This window comes from Penaeus chinensis, chromosome 12, assembly GCF_019202785.1.
Source record: "Penaeus chinensis breed Huanghai No. 1 chromosome 12, ASM1920278v2, whole genome shotgun sequence".
Taxonomy (NCBI): Eukaryota; Metazoa; Arthropoda; class Malacostraca; order Decapoda; family Penaeidae; genus Penaeus; species Penaeus chinensis.
In genome coordinates, this window is record NC_061830.1 from 4,350,856 (window position 1) to 4,378,458 (window position 27,603).

General features: G+C 41.1%; 2 protein-coding genes across 6 annotated transcripts in view; one reads left to right on the forward strand and one right to left on the reverse strand.

Moving 5' to 3' along the window:
* Positions 1 to 20,323, forward strand: part of LOC125030880 (tetraspanin-1-like) — a 488,406-nt gene extending 468,083 nt beyond the window's left edge. The window contains exons 2-5 of the mRNA XM_047621209.1: positions 14,288 to 14,482; positions 14,759 to 14,932; positions 15,188 to 15,400; positions 16,173 to 20,323. Coding sequence (XP_047477165.1) covers positions 14,288 to 14,482; positions 14,759 to 14,932; positions 15,188 to 15,400; positions 16,173 to 16,310 — 720 coding nt within the window. The 3' untranslated portion in view covers positions 16,311 to 20,323. The remainder of the gene's footprint in view (positions 1 to 14,287; positions 14,483 to 14,758; positions 14,933 to 15,187; positions 15,401 to 16,172) is intronic.
* A 141-nt stretch (positions 20,324 to 20,464) lies between these two features.
* Positions 20,465 to 27,603, reverse strand: part of LOC125030877 (SLAIN motif-containing protein 2-like) — a 44,076-nt gene continuing 36,937 nt past the window's right edge. For all 5 annotated transcript variants that reach the window (XM_047621203.1, XM_047621205.1, XM_047621202.1 and 2 more), the window contains one exon: positions 20,465 to 25,395. In XM_047621203.1, the coding sequence (XP_047477159.1) occupies positions 25,329 to 25,395 (67 nt within the window). In that variant the 3' untranslated portion in view covers positions 20,465 to 25,328. The remainder of the gene's footprint in view (positions 25,396 to 27,603) is intronic.

Sequence of the window (27,603 nt, forward strand, 5' to 3'; positions counted from 1 at the left end):
CCCAAACCCCAAACCCTCCAACCTTTTTTGGGGTTTAAGGGGGCTAGGGGTTCTGTGGGGTTTAGGGGGGGGTCTAGAGAGAGAGAGGGAAGGGGGGGGAGGAAGGGAGGGAAGGAGGGAGGGGGAGGAGGAGGAGGAGGAGGGATGAGATAAGATGGGATCAAGAGCTCCTCTCTCTTCTCTTCCTCCTTCTTTCTCTTTCCTCGGTTTTATTGTTTTATGTGTTTCTTTGTTTGATCAGTTTCGTTATGATTTTTCTTCTGTGGTTTCGTTTTTTTCGTTTTGTTTCATTCTCTCTCCCTCCTTCCTACCTCCTCCTCCTTCTTCTTCCTCCCTCCCTATTCCCCTCTCCCCTTTGACATCTTCGCATTCCTCCTTTTACTCTCTCTCTATCTATATATATATCTATCTATCTACCTATCTATCTTTATATATATATATATATATCTATCTACCTATCTATATATATACATATATATATATATATATATATATATATATATATATATATATATATACATATACACATACACACATATATATATATATATATATATATATATATATATATATATATATACATACATATACACATACACACGCACATATATATATATATATATATATATATATATATATATATATATATATATACATAAACACATACACACACACACACACACACACACACACACATATATATATATATATATATATATATATATATATATATATATATATATATATATATCCTTTCGTTTCCCTCTTCCCCGTCTGCGTGCGATCCCCTGCAACCTGAACCAGCTGTCGCGTTGCCCGCCTGTTCGTGGCAGAAGAGGTTTCGAGAGGAGCCTGAGTCTGAAGCTTAGGTCTGAAGCTTAGGTCTAACACTGAGGTCTTTGATGTTGTCGGTGGTGACCTGGCAAGTCCCCCCCCCCCCCCTCCCTCCTTACCCCCTCCTTCATCTCCTCTACTCACGCCCTCACTGGTGTGACCTGATTCTTGGTTATATATATTTTTTTTTTTTTTTTTTTTTTTTCGTTTGTGTTTGTGTGTGTGTCTAGTTCATTGTTCTTTTTTGTCCTCCTTTTGTCCATTTTCTTCCTCTGTTCTCATTCCTTTCATTTCTTTTTCCATTGTCGATATTATTTTTTGGAATAATAATATAATAAGATGGAATCTCATTCTTCGACACCCAATTTCGCGACAAGTATCACGCGCGCTCCTTTCAGAAAGCAATAAGGACATGCAACAATTGCTTTCTCATGCAAGTATTTTTTTTTTCACCTGTTTCATCTTCTTTCTTTTTCTTTGTTGTTGCTGTTCTTCTTCTTCTTCTTTCCTTCTTTCTCCTTATCTTTCTCCTCCTTCTTCTTTTCCTCCTCCTCCTCCTCCTCCTCCTCCTCCTCCTCCTCCTCCTCCTTTTTCTTCTTCCTCTTCCACTTCTCCTTCCCCCCTCCTCCTCTTCGTAAAGTATCGCAATTTGCTGCTTTTGTTTACGCGGCGTGTCTGAGGGATCACAAAATAGCGTCTCGTGTCCCTTGCGTCAGTGTTGTTGCTTCGAGGGAATTGCCTTTGTGCTCGCGGGCGGCTCGTTGGCGTTTGTTGGTGTTGTCAGTTTCGATAATGTTGATAATGCTAAAAATAGTAATAGTAATAATAATAATAATGATAATAATAATAATAATAATAATAATGATGATTATGATGATAATTAGGATGATAATAGTAGTATTGTTATTGTTGATGATAATAATAGTACTGTTATTGTCCCCCCCTCCTCCTCTCCTCCCCACTTTCCACCCCCCCCTCCTCCCCTCTTCCCACCCCCCCCCTCCTCCTCTCCTCCTCACTTTCCACCTCCCCTCCTCCTCTCCTCCTCTCCTCCGTTCTTTCCATCCCCCCTTTCCCCTCCTCCTCTCCTCCTCTCCTCCTCTCCTCCTCTCTTCCTCTCCTCCCCACTCCCCCCCCCCCCGATTATCGAGGATGAGGTAATGGGGTTTCATAAGCAGGGAAGTGTGAAAGCGGGGCCGAGGTTGGGTCATGCGGGGTCAACGGCTGGAGGGGAGGGGGAGGGGGGGATGAAGGTCAGAGTTTGCACGGAGAAGGGGTAAGGGGGGGAAGGAGGGTGGGGAGGAGGGAGAGAAGGAGTGTGGTGGGGGAGGGAATTAGGAAGGGAAGGAGAGAGAAGGGAAGGAAAGGGGGTTACGAAAGAGGAGGAGATGAAGGGAAGAAGAAGAAGAAGAAAATGGTAGATACAAGGCGGTGTAGGAAGAGAGACGGATAAAAGAAGAGAAATGAACGAAAAAACGAAAATAAATCCTGCCATCTTGTAAAAATCCAAACCAACCAACCAACAAAAAAGAGGAGAAAAGGAACAAGAGGAACAAAGAATAACGCGAAAGACAGAACAAAATAATAAAAAATAAGTAAATAAAAAAAAACAAAGAATAACGCAATAACGACCCGAGAAGATGAATGATTCTGACGAGGAGCGAACGAGGCGACGAGGAGAGGCTGCGGCGTATCAGGAGACGGGCAGGCAGGCAGGCGACGAAGGGAGGGGGGGGGAGAGGGAACAGGGAAGAAGAGGGAATAGAGGAAGAAGGGACGAGGGGAGGGGAATAGAGGAAGAAGGGACGAGGGGAGGGGAATAGAGGAAGAAGGGACGAGGGAAGGGAGGAAGAGGGGACGAGGGGAGGGGAAGGGAAGGGGGGAAGAAGGGACGAAGGGAAGGGGACAAGGGGAAGGGAGGGGAAGGGAAGGTGGAGGGAGAGAGAGGAAAAGGGAAGAAGAGGGGACGAGGATAAGGAGCAGAAAAGAGGGAAAGAAGACGAAGGGAAGTGAAGAGGAATAAAGGAAAGAAGCCGAAGAGGGGAAGAGAAGTGGAAAGAGAAGACGAAGAGACGAGAAAAAAGAAAAGGGAAGAGGGATAGAGAAGAAAAGGGAAATAAGGAAAGAGGCCTTGGGGCTGTTTTCGGTTTGTCTTAATTTGGGGAATGTGTTTGTAGGAGAAACAAGTTAATGGCGAGAGAGGGAGGGAGAGAGAGGGAGAGGGGGGCTGGGGGAGGGAGAGAGAGAGGGGGGGTCTGGTGGAGGGAAAGAGAGGGAGGGGGAGGAGGAGGGAGAGAGAGAGAGAGAGAGAGGGAGAGAGAGTGAGAGAGGGGCTGGGGGAGGGAGAGAGAGAGGGGGGAGGGGGAGGGAAAGAGAGAGAGGGGGAGGAGGAGGGAGAGAGAGGGGGAGGGGGAGGGGGAGGGAGAGAGAGAGGGGGGAGGGGGAGGAAGAGAGAGAGGGGCTGGGGGAGGAAGAGAGAGAGGGGGGATGGGGAGGAAGAGAGAGAGGGGCTGGGGGAGGAAGAGAGAGAGGGGGGGGGAGAGAGAGAGAGAGAGAGGGGGAGGGAGAGAAAGAGAGGGAGAGAAAGAGAGGGGGAGGGAGAGGGAGAGAAAGAGAGGGGGAGGGAGAGGTAGAGGGAGAGAAGGCGAGAGCAAGCATATTTACAGTAGAAAATAGACGATGGGGGAAACGGAAGAGAGGAAGAGAGCGAGGCGGCACTAAAAGACGGTGTGTAAGGGAAGGGAGAACGATCAGGGTGGAGAGGGGGAGGAGGAAAGGAGGGGAGGGGGGGAGGGGGCGTGAAGGACAGGTGGGGTCGGAGCAAACGTGTCCAAGCCCAGATACTGCGTGATTTAAAAAAAAAAAAAAAAAGATTTTTGTGTGCGTGTGTTCTGTGTTGTAGTCACGCTCACGCCTACGCCCACGCTCGCAAGCAGGACGGGGGGGGGAGAGAGAGAGAGAGAGAGAGATAGAGAGAGAGAGAGAGAGAGAGAGAAAGATAAAGATAGAGATAGAGATAGAGATAGAGATAGAGAGAGAGAGAGAGAGAGAGAGGGTGGGGGTGCAAATACAGACAGATAGATAGAGAGAAAGAGAGAGAGAGACATAAAACCAGGAAACATGGACAGGGACAGAATCAACACGACAAAGAAGTACATAAACCAAACGGTCATCCGTGTAAAAACAAAAAACAAAACAAATATATATATATAATTAAATAAACAAATTGTAATAATAATCATAATAATGCCACGACCAAATACAGAGAAAAAGATAACCGATGACACGAGATAAACACAGATATTTGTGGAGAAAAAAAAGAAGAAAAAAAGGAAAAAAAAGTAAGGTTAACGGTGATTTGATGACCAAGGTGTGATCATGACGTCATAGGCGAAGGTGAACGAGAGGAGGATTTAAATTTATATAAAAAAAAAGAGAAAATCTAGTTTTTTGCGAATAAGAAATAATGGAGATAAAAAAAAATAAATAGTGTGTGAATCTAGAAATCGTAGTTTGGAAGTAACATGACAGGGTTGTTGTTGATATTTGATTGTGCGGTGTGATACGCTTTTGTTTATTGTGTTGCAATGGCTGTGTTTCAATTCTTTGTTATTTTATTTTGTTTGATTTATTTTTAACGTCTGTTGGCTGTGGCGTGAGTTACAACGGGACATGATTTTTTTATATTTTTTTTCCTTGTCTCTCTCTTATCTTTTCTTCTTTCTGTTTCTCATCTTGCCTCTATTCGTCTCTCATTTTTGTTCCCTCCTCTTTTTCCCCTCTTGTCTCGTCTCTCTCCTCTCTCCTCTCCTCTCCTCTTCTTTCCCCTCTGTTCCCTTTCGTCCTCTCTCTCTGTCTTTCCTCTTTTCTCTCTTCTTTCTCTTATCTCTCACTTTCCTCTTCTCTTTCCCCCTTCCCCCCCCCCCCCTCTCTCTCTCTCTCTCTCTCTCTCTCTCTCTCTCTCTCTCTCTCTCTCTCTCTCTCTCTCTCTCTCTCTCTCTCTCTCTCTCTCTCTCTCTCTCCCTCCCTCCCTCCCTCCCTCCCCCTCCTCGCCTGCCTTTTTTATCCTCTTCCCTCCCCTCTCTCTTTCCTCTTTCTCACACAAACAGACTTAAAGCAAAGTGGAGAATTGGGGTAAATAGGAAGGGTGATGGTTGAAGGAGTAGGGAGGGAAGGGGGGGGGAGGAGGGAGGGGAAGATGATGGGGGGTAATGGATGAAATGTTTGCCCTGTTGATAAGAACGATAAAGGGCCTGGCGTTGATAGGGAAATTACCTGCCAGGGAGTGGTCCTTAGGGAGGGGAAGGAGAGGGGAGAAAGGGAGGGGGAAGGGAGGGAGGGGAGGGAAGGAGAGAATGGGGTGGGGAGGGGAGGGGAGGGAAGGAGAGAATGGGGAGGGGAGGGGGGGGAGGGGGAAAGGAGAGAAGGGGAAGTGGGGGAGGGGGGAGGGGAAGGGAGGAAGGGGAGGGAGGGAGGAATGGGATTGGGGGAAAGGGAAAAGGGGGGGAAGGGAGGAGGGGGGGAAAGGGGGGGGAAAGGGGAGTTAGAAAAAGGAGGAGGGAAGAAGGAGGTAAGTGGGGTGTTAATTGTGTGTGGGAGGAGGGGGGGGGGGAAAGGGGGGAGGGGGAAACTCGGGGGGGGGGGGAGGAAAGGTACTAGAAGTTTGTTAAAAACAATGACAAAGGAAAAGAGTCGGGGGAAGGGAGAGAGGAGAGAGAGGGGAGAGGAGAGAGAAAAGGGAGAGAGAGAGAGAGGAGAGAAATAGAGGGGAGAGGGAGAAGAGGGGAGAGAAAAAAAATTTGGATATTTATTTGGAAAGGTGGGAGGGAGGAAAGGAAAGGAAAAAAGGTAAGGCGGGGGAAAGGAAGGGAAAAAAAAGGAGGGGCAAAAAAAAATAAAGAAAAAACCCAGGGGGTTTAAAAAAAAAAATAGGAAAACGGGAAAAAAGGAAAGGCGGAATTAAAACGATGATTTTTTACCCGCGGGTTTAAAAAAGTCCCCAAAAAAAGATTTTTTCGTCGTAAAAAAAACGCGAGAATTTACAGGACGTAGAAGGCTGGTGATGTCATCTTTTGTTTCTCCTTTTTTATTGTTTATTATCTTGCTGTCTCTCTCTTCCTTTCTTCTCCTTATTATTCTTATTATTTTTTCTCCTTCTCCTTCTTCTCCTTCCCCTGCTTCTATTTTTTCTCCTCCTCCTCCTCCTCCTCCTCCTTCATTCTCCTTTGTCCCTTTTCTCCCTTCGGTCTCCCCTTTTTCTCCTTCGTTCCTTCTTTTTCCTTCTTCTTCTTTTTTCTTCTTCTTCTTCTTCCTTTTTTTCTTTTTCTTTTCTTCTTTTTCTTCTTTTTCTTCTTTTTTCTTCTTCTTTTCTTCTTCTTCTTCTTCTTCTTTTTCTTTTTCCTCCTCCTTTTTTTCTTCTTCTCCCTCCTTTTTTCTTCTTTTCCTCCTCTTCTTCTTTTTTTTTTTTTTCTCCTTTTTTTTCTTCTCCTTCTCCTCCTTCTTCTTCTTCTTTCCCCTTCTCCCTTTTTCTTTCTTCTCTTCTTTTCTTTTCTTCTTTTCCCTTCTTTTCTTTTTTCTTTTCTTCTTCTTTCTTCTTCTTTTTTTCTTCTTTTTTATTCCTTTTTTTTTCTTCTTTTCTTTCCTCTTCTTTCTCCTTCTTTCCCTTCTTTCTCACTGAATTTCCCCGGGAAACAATCACGGGAAAGGGGGTTTAAACCCGGGTATCCTCCCAAAATGAAACAATTTTTTTTTGGGTTTGGGGGAAAAAACACGCCCCGAAACATACACCCTCACTTACACACCCCACAAACACACACAACCACACACACAAAACCCCACCACCCCACACCACCCCACACACACACCCACACACACACACAACCCCTTTCCCTCCTCCTCTCTCCCCTCTTTCTCTCTCCCCTCTCTTCTCCTCCCCTCTTCCCCTCTCTCCTCTCTCTCTCCTTTTCTCTCCCCTCTCTCTCGTGTGTGTGGGGTTGTGTGAAATTGTGTGGGGTGTCTTTTTTCTTTATCTTTACTTAAATCTTCCTTTTTTCCTTCCCTCCCCCTTCCCGCCCTCCCTCCCCCCCTTTCCCCCCCTTCTCTCTCCCTCCCTCCCCCGATCTCACTCCCCCGAAATCTCACTCACTCCCCGCCCTAATAATCTACATATCCCCCCCTTTGCACGTTCGCCCCCTCTTTTCCCATTCAAGGGGGCGTTTTCTGTCTATCAAAATTCTTCTTCTTTTGTTGCGAAAGTCGACCTTATGGATGTTTGGGGGGTTTTTCCCCCAGGCGGGGTTTTTTCGTTTCCTTAAAAAACAAGCAATGAACGTAAAGGTTTTTCCTTTTAATTATAAAGGGGTTTTTAAGGTTGTTTATGGGTCCGTGTGTTTTTTTTGTTCATCTGAGGGAGGGGGGGAAAGGGAAGGAGGGAGGGGGGGAGGGAGGGGGGGAAAGGGGAGGGGAGAGAGGGAGGGAGAGAGGGGGGGGAAGAGAGGGAAGGGGAAGAGAGGGGAGAGAGGGGGCGGGGGAGAGAGGGAGGGGCGGAGGGGAGAGGGGGGAAAAGAGAGAGAGAAGGGGAGAGGGGGTGGGGGGGGGAGGGGAGGGAGCGGGGAAGGGGAGGAAAGAGGAGGAGGATGGGAGAGGGGGGGGGGGAGAGGGGAGGGGAGGCCCGAAAGGGGAAAACCCGGGAGGAGGCCCCCGGGGAAGGCGGAGAGAGAGCGGGGAGAGCAGAGAGAGGACAGACCCCAAGAGAGGGGAGCCCAGAGGGAGAGAAAAGGGAGGAAGAGAGGGAGGGGAAGCAGAGAGGGGAGGACAGAGAGAGAGAGAGGGAAAGAGAAAAGAGGGGAAAAACCAAGAGAAGGGGGAGACAAGAGAGGAGAAGACGGGGAGAGAGAGAAGAGGGGAGGATAGCCCCGGGAAAAGGAGAGAGGACGGGAAGGAGGCGACAGGAGAGAGAGAACGGGAAGAGAGAGGGAAAAGAGAGGGAAAAGACAAAAGGAGGGGAGAGAGACAGAGAGAGAGAGAGACGAGAAAGAAGAACAAGGAGAGGAGACAGAGAGAGGAGACGGAGAGAGAAAAGAGCCCAGAGCGAGGGGAAAAGAAGCGAGAGGAAGAGAGCCGGGGCGAGAGAAGCAAAACCAGAAAGGGGGAAGGAGAGAGGGGAAGGAGAAGAGGGGAGAGAACCCCGAGAGAGGAGAGACAGAGGAGGGGGAGCCCGAGGAGAAAAAAGAGAGGGGAAGAACGAGCGGGAAAACGGGGGGAAGAGAGAGAGCAGGGGAAGAGAGCCGGAAAAAGGGGGACGAGAGAGAGAAAAAGGGGGAAGAGCCCGAGAGAAAAGGGAGGGGGGGGGGGGATAGTTTAAAAAAATGAGGGAAAGGGAAAAGGAGGGGGGGGAGAGATGATAAATGAGAGGACGGGGAGGGAAAGGTGTGTGTGTGTGTGTGTTTGTGTGTGTGTGTGTGGTGTGTGTTTTGTGTTTGAAGTTGGGTGTTGAAATTGAAATGTATGTATGTTTATCCCTTTGTGGGGTGTTTTAGATGACACAAATTTTAAAAAAACACAAAAACTTGAATGATACATATGCCTAACTTTAAATAAAATAAATAAAGAAGGAAAATAGATAAAAAGATGAATTGATAAATAACTTAGCGAGGGAACGAGTGAGTGAATAAGTGAAATCCCGGGCTTTATTTAGGGGGAAAAACCCGGTTTGGGGGGGGGGGGGGGGGGAGTGAGGGGGGACGCCATGACCTAAGACAAAAGGTGTGTCAGGTTAAACCCTTTCGGACCCCCCCCCCCCCCTCCCCCACCCCCAACCCCCCCCCCCTCCCCAAATGGGGTTTTGGGAATTTTTTTCTTAAATTTTTTATTTTTTATTTTTTTTTTATTTATTTATTTGTTACTATATCTATATGCTTGTATGTATGTATATAGATAGATAGATAGATAGATAGATAGATATAGATACATATTCACGCATGTATTTATGTTTCGTGCATTTCTTCTTCTTTATCTGTATTTTATTTCCTTCAATTCTCTTTGTCTCCCTTCCCTTCTATTCCCCATCATCATCATCATTACCTCTCCTCCCTACCCCCCCCCCCTCCCCTAATAATAATTAGGAAGATGGCTAAGCAATATAAGCGGACGCCGGAAAGGGGAGATAGTCAAACAACCCGATAAAAAAAGTGAGAGGGGAAAGGAAGGGGAAGAGGAAGGGAAGAGAGAGGGGAAGAAGAGGAAAGAGAAACGAGAGAGAGAAAGGGGTGGAAAGGCGACGTTTATGACGAGGGAGGGAGAGAGAGAGAGAGAGAGAGAGAGAGAGAGAGAGAGAGAGAGAGAGAGAGAGAGAGAGAGAGAGAGAGAGAGAGAGAGAGAGAGAGAGAGAGAGAGAGAGTTATGGATCTGTGCGAATGGGAGATAACGATTTGTGATGACGTGTTTGAAGAAGGGTGTGTGTGGGGGGGGGAGGGGGGAGAAGGTGGGGATGTGGAGGTGGGGGGGGGGAAGGGGAAGTGAGCCAGGGGGTATTGGGGGTAGGGAGAGAAGGTGTGGGGATGTGTGTGGGGGGGCTCGGGTGTGTGGAGGGGATAGGAGAAGGCTGGGAAATAAGGATGGGGGAGGGGAGTTGGGGGGGGGGCAGTTTGGATAGCGTGCAATGGAATATTTAGAAGGGAACGATCCCTTTGATGAATGCCTGGGCGAGCACTTACAGCAACAATTAGGTTAAGTTAGATGTATATGTATGTATACTGATACGTGTTTATATTCTGTGTATGTATACATGTATGCATATGTATGCGGGTATGCTATATGTATATCACATATATAATACAGAATGAGTGTACAGTATTTCGGTATTTTTCTCTTAAGTATGTTTAATTGGCAAATGCTCGTTATCTGCTTAGAATTAATTGGAAGTCAGAAAATAAAAATATACATGGAACTATAATTTACACGAGGACATTCGATATTTAAAAAAAAAAAAAGGCTACGTATGTGTATATAATTATTTTCTTGCGTGGCCAAGCAGTCTGAAAAAATGTGTTCGGTTTTGTGTGTGTGCTGGAGAGAGATAGATAGAGATCGAGGTAGATAGATACGAGAGAGAGAGAGAGAGAGAGAGAGAGAGAGAGAGAGAGAGAGAGAGAGAGAGAGAGAGAGAGAGAGAGAGAGAGAGAGAGAGAGAGAGAGAGAGACAGAGCCAGAGACAGAGAGAGATTGTGTATACATATATGTATGTATGCATGTGTGTATGTATGTATGTATGTATGTATGCATGTATGTATGTGTATGTGTGTGCGCGAGCGTCGAAGTAGGGCGGGTGAGTATTAAGTACGGGGGGGAGGGGGGGAGGGGGACGAATTAAGACTTTCAGCCTGACTCTGAGGCCGAAAGAGGTCCTCACTTGTTGATCGACCTTCTCTCTCTCTCTCTCTCTCTCTCTCTCTCTCTCTCTCTCTCTCTCTCTCTCTCTCTCTCTCTCTCTCTCTCTCTCTCTCTCTCTCCTCCCTCCCTCTCTCTCTCTCTCCCTTTTTTTTTCTTCCTCCTTTCCGTGTCTGTTTTCTTTTCTTTCTTTCGTTTTTCTTCATTTCGTTTTCTGTTTTTTTTGTTTTTGTTTGTTTCTTTCTCTTTCTCTTTCTCTTTCTCTCTCCCCCCCTCCCTTCCTTCTCTTTCCTCTGTCAACTCGGTTCCTTTACGAATGCTCTTCTTTATATTTCTTCACTTCCCTTTCCGTCTTAACCTCTTAATTATTATTTCATCTCCATTACTACCTTTTGGACCCCGTCTCCTCCTTGCCTTACCCCACCCCCCTCCTCCTCCTCCTCCTCTGCCTCCTCCTCCTGACGCTTCTCCGGTTTACCGTCCACTTCTTATTTCTCCCCTTCCTTCGCCGCCTCCTCTTTCTTCTCCTCCTCCTCGTCTTCTTCCTCCTCTTCCTCCTCCTCTTCCTCCTCCTCCTCTTCCACCTTCTACTTTTCCACTTCCTCTTTCTCTTTCTTCGTCTCCTTTTCCTCTTACTTTTCCTGCTTCTCCTACTCGCCCTCTCTTCTTCTCCTTCCTCTCCCCCCTCCTTCTACCCTCCTCCTCCTCCTCCTCCTCCTTCTCTCCCCCTCCTCTTCTCCCTTTCTGCCCTCCTCCTCCTCCTCCTCTCCCCCTCCCCCCCATCGTCTCCCAAGCATCCGTCCCGCCCTTGCTTGCGCTTCCCCGCCCCTCTCGAACCTCTCATCTCCATCCTTCTCTCTCTCCTCCTCTTTCGTGGTCTTCGTCTTCTTCTTTTTCTTCCTCTTCTTCTTTTCCTTTGGTGTCTCTTCTCTCTTGGCTTCGTTCTCCTTTCGTCCCTCTTCGTGGGTCCTTTCCCTTAATCCTTTCTCCTCCGCCTCGATCTCCTTTTTCTCCTCCTCCCCCTCCTCCTCCTCTTCCTCCTCCTCCTCCTCCTCCTCCTCCTCCTCCTCCTCTTTCTCCTCCTTCTTCTGCCCCCTCCCTCCCCGTGGTCAGCTCCCCTCACAGATCAATACGCTGTGTGTGGCCCTCCTTCCCCTCTCTCCTCTCTCCTCGCTCCCTCCCTCCTTCCCTTCCCTCCTTCCCTCCTTCCCTCCTTCCCTCTCCCCTTACTCCCTTTCTTCTCCCCCCTTAGTCTCTCTCTCTCTCTCTCTCTCTCTCTCTCTCTCTCTCTCTCTCTCTCTCTCTCTCTCTCTCTCTCTCTCTCTCTCTCTCTCTCTCTCTCCCTCCCCCTCCCCCCTCCCCCTCCCTCTCCCTCTCCCTCCTATTCCCTCTTTCTTTTCCATATTTCCCTCTCCCTTTCCCCTTTGTCTCCTCTCTTCTTTCCCCTCCCTCCCTATCTCTCTCTACCCCCCCCCCCCACCTCTCCCCTCCGCCCCGCCCACCTCAGCGCACTCGCACTCCAACGCGGCGGATGGGCGTGAGGATATATGGGCGTCAAGATACTTTGTGCGAGCTGTGGGCGTGTTTTAGGTTGGAATAGGGGAGGGGGGACGGGTAAGGAGCGTGGCTGAGGTCCTGGTTGGGGGGGGGTATCCTGTCCCTCTCCCTCTCCTTCTCCTTTTACCCTCTATCTTTCTCCCCTTCCTCTACTTCTATCTCTATCTCTTTATCCCTCCTTCCCTCGCTCTATCTCTCTCCCTCTCTCCCCCTCCTTCCCTCCCTCTATCTCTCTCCCTCTCTCCCCCTCCTCTTCTCTCCTCTCCTCTCCTCTCCTCTCCCCTCCAATCCCTTTCTCCTCCCTCTTCTTCTCCCTCTCCTCTCTCTCCCTCTCTCCTCCCTCTCCTCTCTCTCCCTCTCTCCTCCCTCTTCTTCTCTCTCTCCCTCTCTCCTCCCTCTTCTTCTCTCTCTCTCCCTCTCTCCTCCCTCTTCTTCTCTCTCTCCCTCTCTCCTCCCTCTTCTTCTCTATCTCCCTCTCTCCTCCCTCTTCTTCTCTATCTCCCTCTCTCCTCCCTCTTCTTCTCTCTCTCCCTCTCTCCCTCTTTTTCTCCCTCTCCCTGTCTCCTCCCTCTTTTTCTCCCTCTCTCCTCCCTCTTCCTCTCTCCTCCCTCTTCTCCCTCTCTCCTCCCTCCTCTCCCCCTCTCTCTCTCCCCTCTTCTTCTCCCTCCTCCTCCTCCTCCTCCTCCTCCTCCTCCTCCCCCCCCCCCCCCCCCCTCCCCCTCCCCCCTCCCCCTCCCCCCTACTATCCCTCTCCATCTATCTCATCACCCCCGCCATCGCACCCCCCCCCCCCCCCCACCTAGTTTCTTATCATTATCTTCCCGATGAATAATTCGAATCAGAACTATGACGAAACTTCAATTAAATGTTTTTTTTTTTTTTTTCTTGCAACCCTTATTAAGACACGTGTTTCCTATATATATATATATGCGTTAGTTAACCCTTTTGTGTCTAAGGGTCGGTTGATGAAATTATTTCGATCGCTTGCGTCACGGCTAGGAATATAGACAACACAAAAGAATATTTATTTGTTTTGTTCCGAGAAAATCGCTGGAGGATGAAGGAGGTTGCCATTCTATCTCTGTCTGTCTGTCTGTCTCTTCCTCTGTCTCTGTCTGTCTGTCTCTCACACTCTCGCTCTCTCGCTCTCTGAGGAAAACAAAATCTTATTTTATACACACACACACACACGCACGCACGCACGCACACGCACACGCACGCACGCACACACACGCTGACGTAGATTCTCGTTTTAGCGTGACATTCTCTCTCGGCTACGTCATGAGTTCTTTATGACGTCACTTCTTTGTCATGACGTCATCGATTCGTTCCTCGTGGAATGACGTCATCTCACGTGGTGCAATAATTAAGATCTGAAAAAAGATGAAGTTCAAAGCGGTTACTCATGAGTGTTTGAACAGTTGTCTTGATCATTGCGTGTAATTGGATGACTGAGACTTCATTATGGAAGGATCATCCGAGTTAACGGTCAAATCGAAGGAGAAAAAACAATTTTGCTGTTTTTTTTTTTTGTTTTTCTTTTTCTTTTTCTTCTTCTATTTCTCCTCCTCCTCCTTTTTCTTCTTCTTTTCTTTTTTTTTTTTGGTTCTTTTTTTCCTTTTTTTTTTTCTTCGCCTTCTTCTTCTTTTTCTTCTTTTTCCTGTTATTATTTCTTCTTTTTCTCTTTTTTTCTTTCATAGACTCGAATGCTGGTTTGCGTTTAATAACATCTCTTGGTAAACGAGCGACTATCGATTGATATTATTAAACAAGTTGTTTAATGTTTGGTGTTGTTGTATTTATTTTATTTATTTATTTATTTTTTTTTTTTTCTTCAAAGAAAAAGAAAGAAGTTTGTATTGCGTAAGAAAAGTATGCATTTCTTTCAGTTATTTCCTTTATTTTTTTCCCCTTATTTTTTCCTGTTTCTTGATTTCTCGAATTTGCATGATCTCTCTCACTTCTTTCCTGTCTTCTCATCCCCTCGCCCTCCTTACAGCATCTCTGAATTTATAAAGGAGTGAAAAAAAAAGTTAAGAATAGTGGATTGTGTCTTTATCGCCGAGGGGGAGGATGTGACGTCATGAAGGGTTGAGGCATCCGAGTGTGACGTCATAACCGTAGGATGTTTGTGCAACTTGGAAAGGTCAAGTTGATTTGTGACGTCACTGCTGTTGGAATGTAACTTTTTTTTATGGGTGTGTGGGTATATATATATATATATATATATATATATATATGTATGTAAGTAAGTATGCATGGATGTATATCTATCCATCTATCTACCTATCTATATATATATACATATATATATATATATATATATATATATATATGTTTTGTATGTATATATGTATACGTGTCTGTGTGTATGTGTATCCATTAATTAGTCCTAGTCCATTCATTCATTCACTTTTAGCTCATAATCCCAGGGGCCCACAGACACTTTGCTGTCACTCGAACCCATATCCATCAACTAACACTAACTCTCCTCTTTCCCCTCCCGCAGCTGTTGGGCGGCGCTCTGCTGGGCACGTCGCTATGGATGCACTTGGACGGGGCGAACATGGCGCCGGTCACCGCGGACCTCGATGGCTATAACTACGTGCTGTACTTCCTCATGGCCGTGGGCGCCGTCATGTTCATCATGGGCTTCCTCGGATGCTGCGGCGCCTTCCAGGAGTCGCAGTGCATGCTGGCCACGGTGAGTTGCTTGCTTGGTTCTTTAATAAACTCACTGAGAGCCTACTTGGTTAGTTCTAGTGTAGGGTTAAGCAAGAGTTGTATTATTAGGGTTATTGTAATATTACGGTTTCGACGCGTTTCATTCTTTATGAAGAAATCACTTCCTCGTATCCCTCATTCAGAAAAAAATATATATAATGATTTAAAAATCACAATGAAATGTAAGAGAACGCTGTCGAATGAATAGTCGCCTCCGATAAGAGAACGTAATCAAATGAATGTCCTTCGACCTCAGTTCTTCGCCCTGGTCCTGGTCCTGTTCGCCGGTCAGATCGCCGCCGGAGTGTGGCTCAAGACGAACGAGGAACGATTCACGGACCTGGCGAAGAGTTCCCTGGCCAAGTCCATTCAGCACGACTACGGTATCAATAAGCTCAAGACACAGGCCTTCGATGTTATCCAGTCCGAGGTGGGTTGTTTGCTGCTGTTTTTTTGGGGGTATGTCTATTGGTCATGATGCGACAGGGATGTGTATGTATATGGGTTTATTTTCTGTAATTGAGCTAAATATTTTACATAATAGTGTTGGATTATAGATGCTTTATGATTTATCTCACCTTATTCCTTGATTTAAGATTAGCAACACATCGACATAACAATTTTGTTCATATAAAGAGTCATCCATGAATGAGATCCAGTCTAACCTCGGCCCCCCTTTCCACAGCTGAAGTGTTGCGGATCTGAGGGCCCCACAGACTGGGCCGAGAGTCGCTTCAATGGCGCTGACGAGCGTGGAGTACTGGACATCGGCATCAGAGGGGCAATCGGTGCCTACAAGGTGCCTGAATCCTGCTGTATCGAGAAGGACAAGGCACTGTGCGACGCTACCCGCAACCTGTCCATCGGGGCACAGATCACGGGCTCGATCCACACTGAGGTAAAGGGCGGTGGTGCTTTGTGTGTGGCCTTGTCTGGTACCATGGCAGGGTGCTTTTTTTTTTTATTAAAACTGAGCGTTTCATTTTTTGCTGCTGTTTTTTTGATTGTGTGTAAGGTTTCTAAGTTTTTGTATGTTTATGAATATACTGATATATATGTGTGTGCATATGTATATATATGTGTGTGTGTGTGTGTGTGTGTGTGTGTGTGTGTGTGTGTGTGTGTGTGTGTGTGTGTGTGTGTGTGTGTGAGTGAGATATATTGCTATTTATCTTTTGTTTATAAGAATGATTTCTCAGGGAGTAGACCATGAAAATGTGATTGATATTGAAGAGAGTATGCTTATAATATGCTCTTTGTTTCCCCTCCTCCTCTCCATAATCAGCAAAGCAGCATTTGTCTCCGTGAGGAGTGAGTGAGTGAGTGAGTAAAGAGGGATAAGTGCGTGGGTGAGAAAGTGAGTGAGTGAGTGAAAGTGTGAGCGAAATAGTAAATGACTGAGAGGTTGCCTGAGAGGGTGAGTGGATGAGTGAGGGAGTGGATGAATTTGTGATTGAGAGAGAGTTTGTGTGAGCTTATATTGAGAGAGTGAGTGGAGGAAGTGAGTGAGTGAGGCTGAGTTGAGTAAATGAGAGAAGATGAGAGGAGGCTGAGCGAGTAAGTAAGAGTAAAAGAGAGAGCAAGAGCGAGTACATGAACACATACGTCTGTGCTCACATTCTCACATACTCTTAATGCACCAGAATCTAAATGTGTCGTGTGTGTTGCAGGGTTGTGCCAAGAAGATGATCCAGCTGATCCACAGCCACAGCTATGAGGTCCTGGGTGTAGGTGGCTGCCATCGTCCTGATCGAAATCCTGGCCATGATCTTCTCGATGGTCCTGTGCTGTGCTGTGCGTCGCATTGACCACGTCAAGGCCTAGGAGGAAAATAGCTCCCCAATATATGACCTGGGGATGGAGAGTGAAGACGATGATCCCACTGTTTGAAAAGGAAATAAAAATATTTAAAAAAACAAAAAAAAAGGAGGAAAAAGTAGTGCATTTATAGATCAGTTTTATATTGATCAAGTTCGAGAGAACTGTGAATGACTGGCTGGATCTTCTTGCCAGAGCACCTCTCCATCCGGTCAGGAAACATCACGAAATATCCATCAAATTCAGAAGTGATCGTAGACTTAAAATGTTATTATTATTATTTTTTTTTTAATTATTTTTTTTTTTTTACGAAATTCTTTTATCGGGAGTTTGAGCATTGAATAGTTTAGAAATTGTTTGCCGTTAGTTATGGAGAAGATTTTTTGTTTTATAAAAAGGAATGATGGTTAAAAATTATTTACAAGGATAAAACTAATGGAAATTGTAAAATTACTATCAAGTTATACAAGCCACATTGCCCCTCCCCCCAACAAAATTGTATAAAAGGCTAAAGATTTTCAATAGTTTATATAATGGAATGATTGTCTACACCTATTAAGATCATGGAGTAGATTTTCTTGAATTTTTGGTGTAAACATTTCTTCATCAGCTTAGTAAATATTGTCTTGCAGTGTTGATCACAGATTATTAAAAAAGAAAATAGAAATACAATAGTTAGTAGCTGAATACTAAAACATATTTTTGTATTTACTGAATTAATTTACAATGAAAAAAAAAAAAGTTGTATCTTATTAAGAAGCAGATGAACATTTTTTATGAAATAGTTACTACTTTGATATCAATTTATATGTAACAAGCAGGCTCGGTTGCATTATTTTTATGATCTCTTTCAATACTCTAGTTCTTTTCGAAGTGACAGTAACTGCGCCATTACACATCACAGACTGTCCTCAACTGCATGAAGTTCCCTACTCAGTAAATTGGTCGGGACCAGCTAATTTGGCTAAGATTTTGTGCATCAGGGATAGTTCATATTTTTTGTTTTCTCTGTTTTTGTTTTTTTATTTGTATAGATAACGTTTCTTTCACATTTCAAGATTGTTTGGATTCAATAGTAACAGTTTTTTAAATGTTTTTTAATATTTTTATACCAAGGTTTGTGGAGCAGTTGGCATAGCACGACTCATGTTGAAGGACTAGTAATGTTTGATCCAGGTTTTGCTGAAAGTTAACAGTTACTCAAAATCAAATCAAGTGATGAAAGTTCATTTGGAATGGAATTTTTTGTATCAGCTGGTATACACACACACACACTTTCCTTACCGGCACAATCTTTTATTTTTATTTTTATATCTCCCAAACTGGTCACATTAGAACCAAAGCTTTTCATATGTTAGATTAACTGCACTGGTCTTCACCACAACTATACCTCCAAAGACTCTTAAGTTTAGAGCTTAAGAGCGAGCAAAAATGTTGTCGTGACAGCTTGGGCCATCAGCTATTGCTGGTGTTGGCACCCAGCTCCTGTACATACTGAATATTGAAAAAACAATTATAAAAAGTATAATCCTTTATACTAAGAAACTGTATCTCACATGCATGCCCTTGTGGATTTCTGAGTGGTAAAAGAAGGGTTTGGCTTCATGTTATGTATGTGCAGTGTTCATGTACACATTCAGTATTAATATATGGGAACTGTATGGTCATTCACTCTGTATGCAAAAGTATTTTATGTACAGTTTAGCTCCATAAACTGTATGTAAGTGCTATTGTGCTCTTTATTGTGGCTAACCATATGGGTTATTACAAACTGTACGTGTGTTCATGCACAGTCTGTGAAGCACATTACATGGGAATGTGTACAGGGCTTTCTGTTACTAGTGAAGTATGGATTTGCATTTTCCAATATTCTCTCTCTTTTTTTAAGGGTTCATGAAGAGTGAATTTCCATATTTCAGGTTTTCATTTGTGGTTCATAGAAAATTTTTACAATCTTTTGAGTGATTGAGGCTGATAATGACAAATGTATGCACATACGCTTACAATTAGTATGTGGGTAATACAGCCTATAGCCTATTCATTACAAAAGACTAATGTAATTATACCTATTAATGCCTTAACTCCACCTAAATTCATTTAGATTGAATATATACACTTTTGCAAGGAAATAGTGTGAAGAAAATTGGAAACACATTTGTTTTGCATATATTGGAAAAAAAAAACGTTTGTTATACAAATTCTATTTCCGGTTTCAGATACCACAAATGGCATGTGAGGACTGGTAATAAATGTTAATTTGAATGTGTTTCCCTTCAATATGGATGTGTGTTCATGAAATGTTGTTAGGTTAATGTTTTTTTTTTTTTTTTTTTTTTTTCCCCTATATATAAATTCAAGGATCAGAAAATATGCATTATTTTAGTTTTTTTCTAAGATTTTTAGTGCCAATGTTGTTGACCTCAAAAGCACGTGTTTGTTTGATTTATTTATAGATGGAAGACATTTTTCATTATCATAATTGTGTAACTGATATTTCTGTTATAATGTAAGTTGGTAGTTTAATATTCCTGTATTTTCTTGATATCCTAAAGTTAGGAAGAGATACCTACTATTAGACTGTGCATCTTGGAAGTTGACATTACAAATTTTTAATCTGTAGAACTTTAAAGGAACTGATTACTTAATCAGATTGTGCTCTAGATTAAATAAAGCAATAATTTAAGTTTCTATTATTCCAAACAGTGCTTTATCTCATTAATGAATACATTTTAATGTGGATATGACGTCTTTTCACCTTGTTTGTTTTGTACAAAATACATTTACTGGTATTTTACTGAGGAGCCTCTTCTTTTTAGCTTTACTATTTGGTTGTCATGGTCTTAAAGGTACTAAGCTGTGGATGTCAGTTTATTAGGCTTTTCATTTTTCATAAATGACTATAATGCCTTCTTGTATGAAATACATACATACATACATTCAGATATCTGTTGTTCCAAGATGCAAATCTCCTTTGTAAATAAACACAGTCTGTGCATCAAACTGCCAAACACGGCATGTAGGAACCAAGGGAAGGGATTCCTTTAACACATAAAATTTACCTGTAGTTACTTGGAGTTGGTGGAAAATTGCCATGCATAAGGAGAAAAGAAGAGAAACCAGTTGCCATGAGTAGGAAAAAGATTCAGGTTGAGAGATTTATTGTAAGAGGAAACATCTTTTAAAAAGGTTAAAATTTACAGGTAGGAATCTGTAACAAATGCACCTCTGGTTTAGAGGAAGGAAAGGTAACAATGCTTTGTGGTTTTCTCCTACCAGCTCATGAACTGGCCTGCAGGACAAGATCGGTGGTATGTCTGGAAATTATCCTCCACAGGCTCTCTATTGGTTGCACAAATGGATGCTCAGATTTCATGGTTGACATAACTTGTAGGGTTATCAGTATTTATTGATATATATCTGCAGAATTATCAGATCAACAGTCAACAAATGCTAGTGACAAACAGGTTAGATGTCTAAGTTTAGGAATCACAGACAGTAGGTTTTAACTTCATCGTGGCTCATATATGTTATTTTTACTACAAAAAAAAGAAAAGAAAATAATAAAAGACTACATGTACCAAGATGAAGCTTGATCTATGGTTCTATGTAACTAAATCTTATGAAGGGTTATGAAAACTGCAGAAACCATGAAGCACAGAACTTGGTGCTAGATGCTCGTGCTGATCATGCAGTGCTGACCTTTGCACAGCCCAGTCGGTGGCACAGCCCTCATAACCTAACTTGCCACCTATGACTTGATCCTGTTTGATCATAACACATTTTTGATTGTGCCGAGGCTGGGCTTGCATTCCAAATCTTGGTGTATTTGAATAGTTGTATGAAATGAATTTAAGAAAAATCATATAAATTTTTTTGTATTTTTTAGGTCAGCACTGCGTCCATTGCTATTCCCACGTCAAGATTTTTGTGATGTCTACTCATCATCTTGTGAAAACTTCCAAACTTGTTTGTAATCATGCTAGAATAAATAAGTAACCTTAAATGTTTGTTTTATTCCATCAAAGATTGGTAAATATTTGGACTCTTGAGTCAAAATCTTGACTTTTTGAGCAACTTCCATCAGCAAAAGGTAAAAGCTTCAATGTTCCACTCATAAACCACTCACTAGGAAATAAAAGATTCATACACTATTGGTTTTATTAAAAATAATGTCTTCAGACTCTGGAGACACGGAACTATATGCAAAGCATCCATTATTCAAATGATTATACACACTATAAAATTAGAATGCAAATAAGCAACAATATCAATTAGTGACCCATACACTAATTCTGAAGTAAATAAATAGGAACCCACCATAAATTATATCCTCACCCAATTTTCATTCACTAAATAGGATTTAAGCACAGTATATCAACAGACTTGAGTCACAGGACTCGTGCTAAGACACTTGTTACCCTTTAGGTAAAGTGATGACAAGAAGGTAAGGGAATGTGTTAAACTAAACATTTCTAGATGTTAGGTAATCATATTCTTGTCCCGCTGCTAATCAGTTTTTATTTTTTCTTAAAAAAGAAGAAAAAATAATGGTGATATCTCAATCTCGGAACAAATTCCTTTTGAAGATATTTACATGAAAAATTAATAGGCTTAACATTACAAATTAAGTGATATCATCAGGAAGTTTTAATTACTTTTTGCTCATTTGATACAAGCCTCTCAACCTACACCGGAAATTCTGGTTTTACAAAAAACAATTTACTATATTAATCATTATACAAAAAATATATAAATAAAGAATAATAATAATAACGGAAATAACCCTTACCTCCCTTCCTTCACCTTTTCTCCAGTGCACGAAAGGAGAAAATGAAAAAATAAATGATAAAAAGAAAATAAATAATAATGATAACAATATTCATAAAACTTAATCAAAGGATTTTGTTCTCATAGAGTACTGTGTAACTGGTTTTTATTCCAACATATCTGGAGAACTTTCTTTTTCTTTTGTCATGTGATAAACAATCAATAGATATTTTCCTTAAAAGTGAGAATTATAGCTACCATAGATGTCAGCATGGGTCACATATTGGCACCCTTCGTCATCACTTCGTCTGTCAGTTTTATCATTCACGCAATGCAACTGTACACCACAAATTTACTGCATTTCAGGTTTACTGGTAAAGAGTCAATTTATCATATACTCACATAAAGTTTGACAGAAGAATAAAAAATAAAGTATACATATCAGTCACACACTTTATAATTACTATATTAAAAATACCCCCCCACACAGTAATGACAAAATCAACCAATGTACGTAAGATACTGAACACAGATTACTTTCATATAAAGATTTCATTTTCCGAACTCTAAAATCAGAACAAAAAAGGAAAAAAGAAAAATAATAATCACAACAATTACAATACCAATAATAACCTTTACAAAATATGATCACAATGCAAAGAGAAGATGCATACTGCTTTTCCAACCAGTGACACTTGCACCAGGAGGGCTACCATTCAGTAAGTTTTGACATGCCATTTTGTGTGATTGCATCCAAGTTCTTTTGACTGTGTTTGAGTCATTTATTAATGACAATTTTCCTCTAAGGCACAAACATCTATTGTACTCGACTAATATTTAATTTGGGGCCAATAGAATACAATATATGAAACAAAAGAAATACTATTCCCATAAAACTGTACATTGAAAGTCTATGTAAATATCACAATTTTTTTTTTTCTTTCAGTCTAGGATAAAACTTAAAACTTCTGCTATATCAGTCAAGATTTTTCTCGTTTTTTGCTGCATGTCTAATACACAACAGCATTTAAGTCTGAAACTCTTGGCACTTGGATCCATTATACATACCTAAAGATATTCTAAGTCGTGTCAAGAAAAAAATGAAGGAAACATCTAAATTTAAAAATATCTTTATCCGAAAAAGAAACTCTCTTTAAGGTTAAAGCCATAAAACTGACAAAACAAGCAGATGTACTTGTGTGTCCACTGCATTCACCTTAGGCGAGTGAAGTGACGATAAATCAAACAACGTAAACTTTCTCATACATACAAATCATTGGTAGTAAGTGCAGACTCATTCTGGTTAGCCACTTGTTCTAACAACTTCTTAGAGAAGCAGATTGAACCTAATATTTTTTCCTGACTGTAAGGAAGTCAAGGTAAATCATTCAATTTTTTAAAAATATATATATATGTAGAAAGGGAGTGATGGATGTAGCAAAACAATTAAGTCCATTAAAAAATAGAAATGCTTATAATCAAACTACTACCAGTCTTCAAATACAGTAACATATGAACCAAATTCATACAAGTTTGTAGAAAAGAGAACCCTTGTTTGTTTGAATCAGTTTCAAATGCAAATACCACTGTTAAAATACTGTAGAATTTCCAAGAAATTTTCCTCAGTCAAGGCAAACATTTTTGGTCACACTTTCACACAAAGGAAACTTAGCACATGTTAATTCTTAACAAGAGAATCATACTAATAGAAGCACACCTACCCAGCATAAGAATTTGTTGAGATATAAGCAGAAAAAAAAAAAAAAACAAGAAAAGAAGAAAATATCAAGCACTGCACAAGGCTGCCGTGATCAGTCCTAACCAATCATTATCCTTCTCATTGGTATACACTAACACCCTGGATATCATTTAAAGGTAATGGATGAAGTTGTAAGCTTTGTTTTCATTACCTTCTCTGGTCTTTGTAAACCAACTTTCACCCTGATGTATCATTAAAAAAAAGACTGGAAAAAATAATATTGCTCTTTTTCAGTCTCCTCTTCTGATGAGAGATTACATACCAAGGAGGCTTCCATTAAATGCTTAAAGGAGGGTTTCCATTCATCTTTTAAAGGAGGGTTTCCATTTATATTCTGAAGGAGGGTTTCAGAAGATTTCCGGGTGTTGTAAAAAATTTGTTTCTGTAGGAGGGATTAAGGACGAAATTTGTAATGAAATCTCCCAGTTCCTTAATTTATCAGGATACCCACTCAACCCATCCCATCACTATTTAGATATCTAGATGCAAAGTTCTACTCACAACCAACATCAGGAATACTGGGAAGTTCATATACAGTGAATACATATTAAAAAGGCATGTTCACAGTGTGTTTCCAACCACAAAACTCAACCATTCAGATCCTTTCACCATGGGAGAGAGGAAATGAAAATCCCTATCATAAAATGACAAAAAGTGGAGTACAATGTACAAAACATTGTTAATAATATCAATCATTTCAAATAAAATGATAGTCAACAATGACAAAAGGCTATCTATCACACTTAACATATCTCTCTTAAGAAAATGTGTCACTGCAAACCATTTGCAATTCTTAGTTCAGAGTAGGTCAGTATGCATCACTTCACAATAATGAATTTCTGAAGTAGTACCACTTGATATACTAGTACACCAGACAATCTTTCAAATAACAAAAAGAAAAAAAAAAAAGGGCAATGTCGTAAATTACCTTGCAAAAAACCTGAGAATCACATTCACCTTAAAAATAAACAAAAAAAAGAGACAATGTGGTAATTTGAGGGTTGGTGGAAAAAAGAAAAGAAAAGAAAAGAAAAAAAAACAGAAAAAAAAAGGAAATATCAATAAGGTATCCCATCTACTCCAATGACAGTGGCCCTCCTCCCCGCACCCGGCACAATGCCTAATCAGTCACGACCTAAACCCACTAATACCTTGACATGTGGCTTGAAAATCAACTCTGAAAAAATGCAGTTACACAAGCTCTCAACAGTCGCTCATGTTTGGGGGCACTACAACAGCCTTTTCATAGACAACTATTGCTGGATCCCCTCCTTTCTTTCCTAAAACCTATTGGTCACTGTTCATAAACAAGAGAGAAAAATTATCAGCAGGTACTATCATTGGTTGTTTGTCTTCCCTAAAGCATATTGGTCATCTTGGTGTTAGTGAGGATGCAAGTTACTACCTCAACTTCAACTGTTGAGAAAACTGGTGTCTCAGAAACTTTTTTTTCTTCTTTTTTTAACCTTTTTTTTTTTCTTTCTTCTATTTTTTTTTTCTTTAAACGATCTAAGACATTATTAAAAAAATTTCTAACAACTTGCGATTCCCTGATTCGCTATTAGATCCTTGCTATCCAAAAACCAAGTCGGGATTAGAAATACTTATTGCTTAAAGCTTATATAAGAAGCAAAGGGTTACAAAGCCTAAACCTGTGTAATAAAAAGACATGAGGAAGTGAAAAAATTTGCATTATTACTCCTCTCATCTAACTTGGGGGGTTGGGGGGCTAGATCAGCATGATGCAGATTCAAAGGAAGGCCTCACTATTGTCGGCAGCTAAGGGGTCCAAACCTAAGGACCAGGAAGAGAGTTGGAATGTGCGGCCAATAGACCACTGGGGTATCACACTGTTGCCACTTGAATTTCTTCTCTAAACTCTAAATGTTTTCTAGGACTGGCTTGCCACCAGTAGGATTGCCCTTACAGGGTTTGACAACTAAGTCACATTCAAAGTTACAGACTTTCTTGTACATACTCTTGAAACGTAACTGAATATCAAAGTACCAGATATACAGGTGGTGAGTCGTCCTTGTCTATTTGATCAGGGGTAAACTAGGTCATGGATAAGTACCACTCCTCTTAACGAGGAAATTATAACCACATCAGACGCTCACCACTGCAACACCTTTTATTATGGCTCTTGGCCAAAGCACCAATTTGAAAACAAGAAAAAATAAAATTCTTCCACCACAGTGCATTTGAGACCAACTATGAGTAATCCTCATACGAGAAAAATTATCATATGAATATAAATGTAGTAACAAAGTCCATTTAACATTTATCATACATATTTATATACTGTACTTAGGAAAATATCTAAATTTAGAAGAATCTTTTCACAACATAATCAAATAAAAAAGAAAAAGAATAAAAGAAAAGAAAAAAAAAAAAAATTCATATTCTTGAGCTAGAGTTGATGACAGCCTAAGCAAATCCTGTGGCAGATCCCAGCGACTCCTCAGGACTGGCCAGGGGCGTCTCAGAAGCATCCGTCCCTCCAGTCATCCTGTGCCGCTGCTTGAAATCTTGGTTGGACCAATCCTGATCTGTGGGGAGATAATGAAAAATAATTCAGTTCTTCGTACAATAAAATGAGAAAAGAAGAAAAAGAAAAAGAAGAAGAAAAAAGTCAAATTTTTGAAATGCATACATATGAAACAACAATTATCACTACCCTGTCATTACACTTTACATATATCCTTTTGTCCATAAAATACAAAGTTTCTTGTAAATAATAATCTTTACCAAACAACTGTGCAAATAACAACCTTCTGATCTATCTCTCAACATTTTTTCTTACAGCGATACCTGCATTCACAAACGAATCCTTGAGTCACTGATATCACATTCAAGTTCCTGTGTAGGCCATGTCAACCTCTTAACATTAGTCACCATTTAAACATGTTATGGTTATGTCAAAATTTCCATTTGGCATTGTGGGGATATCCCCTTTCTGGTGAGCAAGAATATATATGATGGACAGCCTGCACCAGAGGCTTAACATGACATCCCTCTGTTCCTGAATACGTCAACATATCTTGACACTTTAGCTTTTACTATGGGCTTTCCAGATTATCCTTCAGAGGTTGTCATCCTCCTGGTACAGCCTCTGGTATTCTCAGACATTCATGTTGCTCATTTTGATCTGAATGGTTACATCACTTCACAAAAACTCATTAATGGACAATGACTAAACAAAACAAGTATACATATTTTACTGAATTAATTATTACTATTACTAATGCTATTACATGTATCAATATATAAAAAAACTATGAATAATATTAAAATACTAAAGATTACAATGTTACCATTAACTTACAGGAGAGATGAACTAACTCAAGTCTCTCCCAAGTTTATAAAATTTACAACATACACTGACACTCAGACAATATAAAAAATATAAGTAAAACTGAAATTTACATATACAATTTGGAGTGCTCATTTTGCCTACAAAACATCTCAGATTAAGACATAATATGTCTGTTACTGCAATGGCTATCTGGCTGTAGAAATATTACCAAATGTTAATTGAATGGACTTCAGGCATAAATATTAAAGGTTTTAAAGTTCCAAAGGAGATTATACCTGGTTCTACAGTATTTGAGAGTTTGTTTAAGAAGAATGCTTTGCTTTATTTACAAAGGTAGGGAAACTTTTCTGAAGGATTTAAGCACATACAGGAAACAAGAATGGAAGATGCAACTATGAATTATTCTACTTTTTAAATATTTGGTTAAAACAATAATAATAATCACGAGTTTCCTTAATGTGGACACCATGAAAAAAAAAAAAATGAAGAGTAGAAATTTTCATTTCTTAGAGGAAAAACAAACATGTATATATATATATATTTTCTAATGCAGGCATACTCAACAAGATGTTAAAAAAGAACTCTCTATTATTCTTGAAAGTGAAGTATACCTGAATTTCACCGGTAACAATAACAACCAAGCTACTTCCCTATATCCTCTCTAAAGATTCTAAAAGGCTACTATCATTAACAAGAGGACACATCTAAAAACCAAGATCCTAAAAACTAATGTGCCACCTTATTTACGTAATCATATATCTTCTGACAAAGAATGAGATACACAATTTGTTCTGGTCAAAAAAATTTAAAGGCAGTCCAATACTCCATGACATTTTGCTGCATAAACTTTGATGAATATGAAGTATGGCTAAAGAAAATGAGGAATCATACATGAAATATAGACATAATCGAGATTCCACAATAAGGCACCAAAAATTCATATCAAGTTTAAACAAGGACATTTTATGACAAAAGCAAACAATGACCAATCTTCCATCATACACAATAACAATGCATCTCATTTTTTGAAGGAAAATGATAGAAATCTATAGAGTCTAGATGCTATTTGTATAATTTAGATATCTATATGTATATGTATCAATGCACATACAGGTCAACTTTCACTATTCTGCTCCCTTGGAAACTGGGGTAAGCAGGACTGGCAAAATTGATAAATCACAGACTGTATGAGTTGCTCGACACTTCCCTGTTGGCAAAGTACTTCACATAGCATCCTAAATAATCAATGTAAAGTACTCATTTTCTGAAAAATACGTACATTGCTCACACAGACAAACAAATATACATTTATCATTCAATGAATTATTTAACTTTACTTTTGATAAAATGCATCAAACATTTTAAATATAAGCTAATCATTTCCAATTCTGAAGTGAAGACATTAATACAATAAAAAAAAATTATCTGTAAGTGTAGGGTC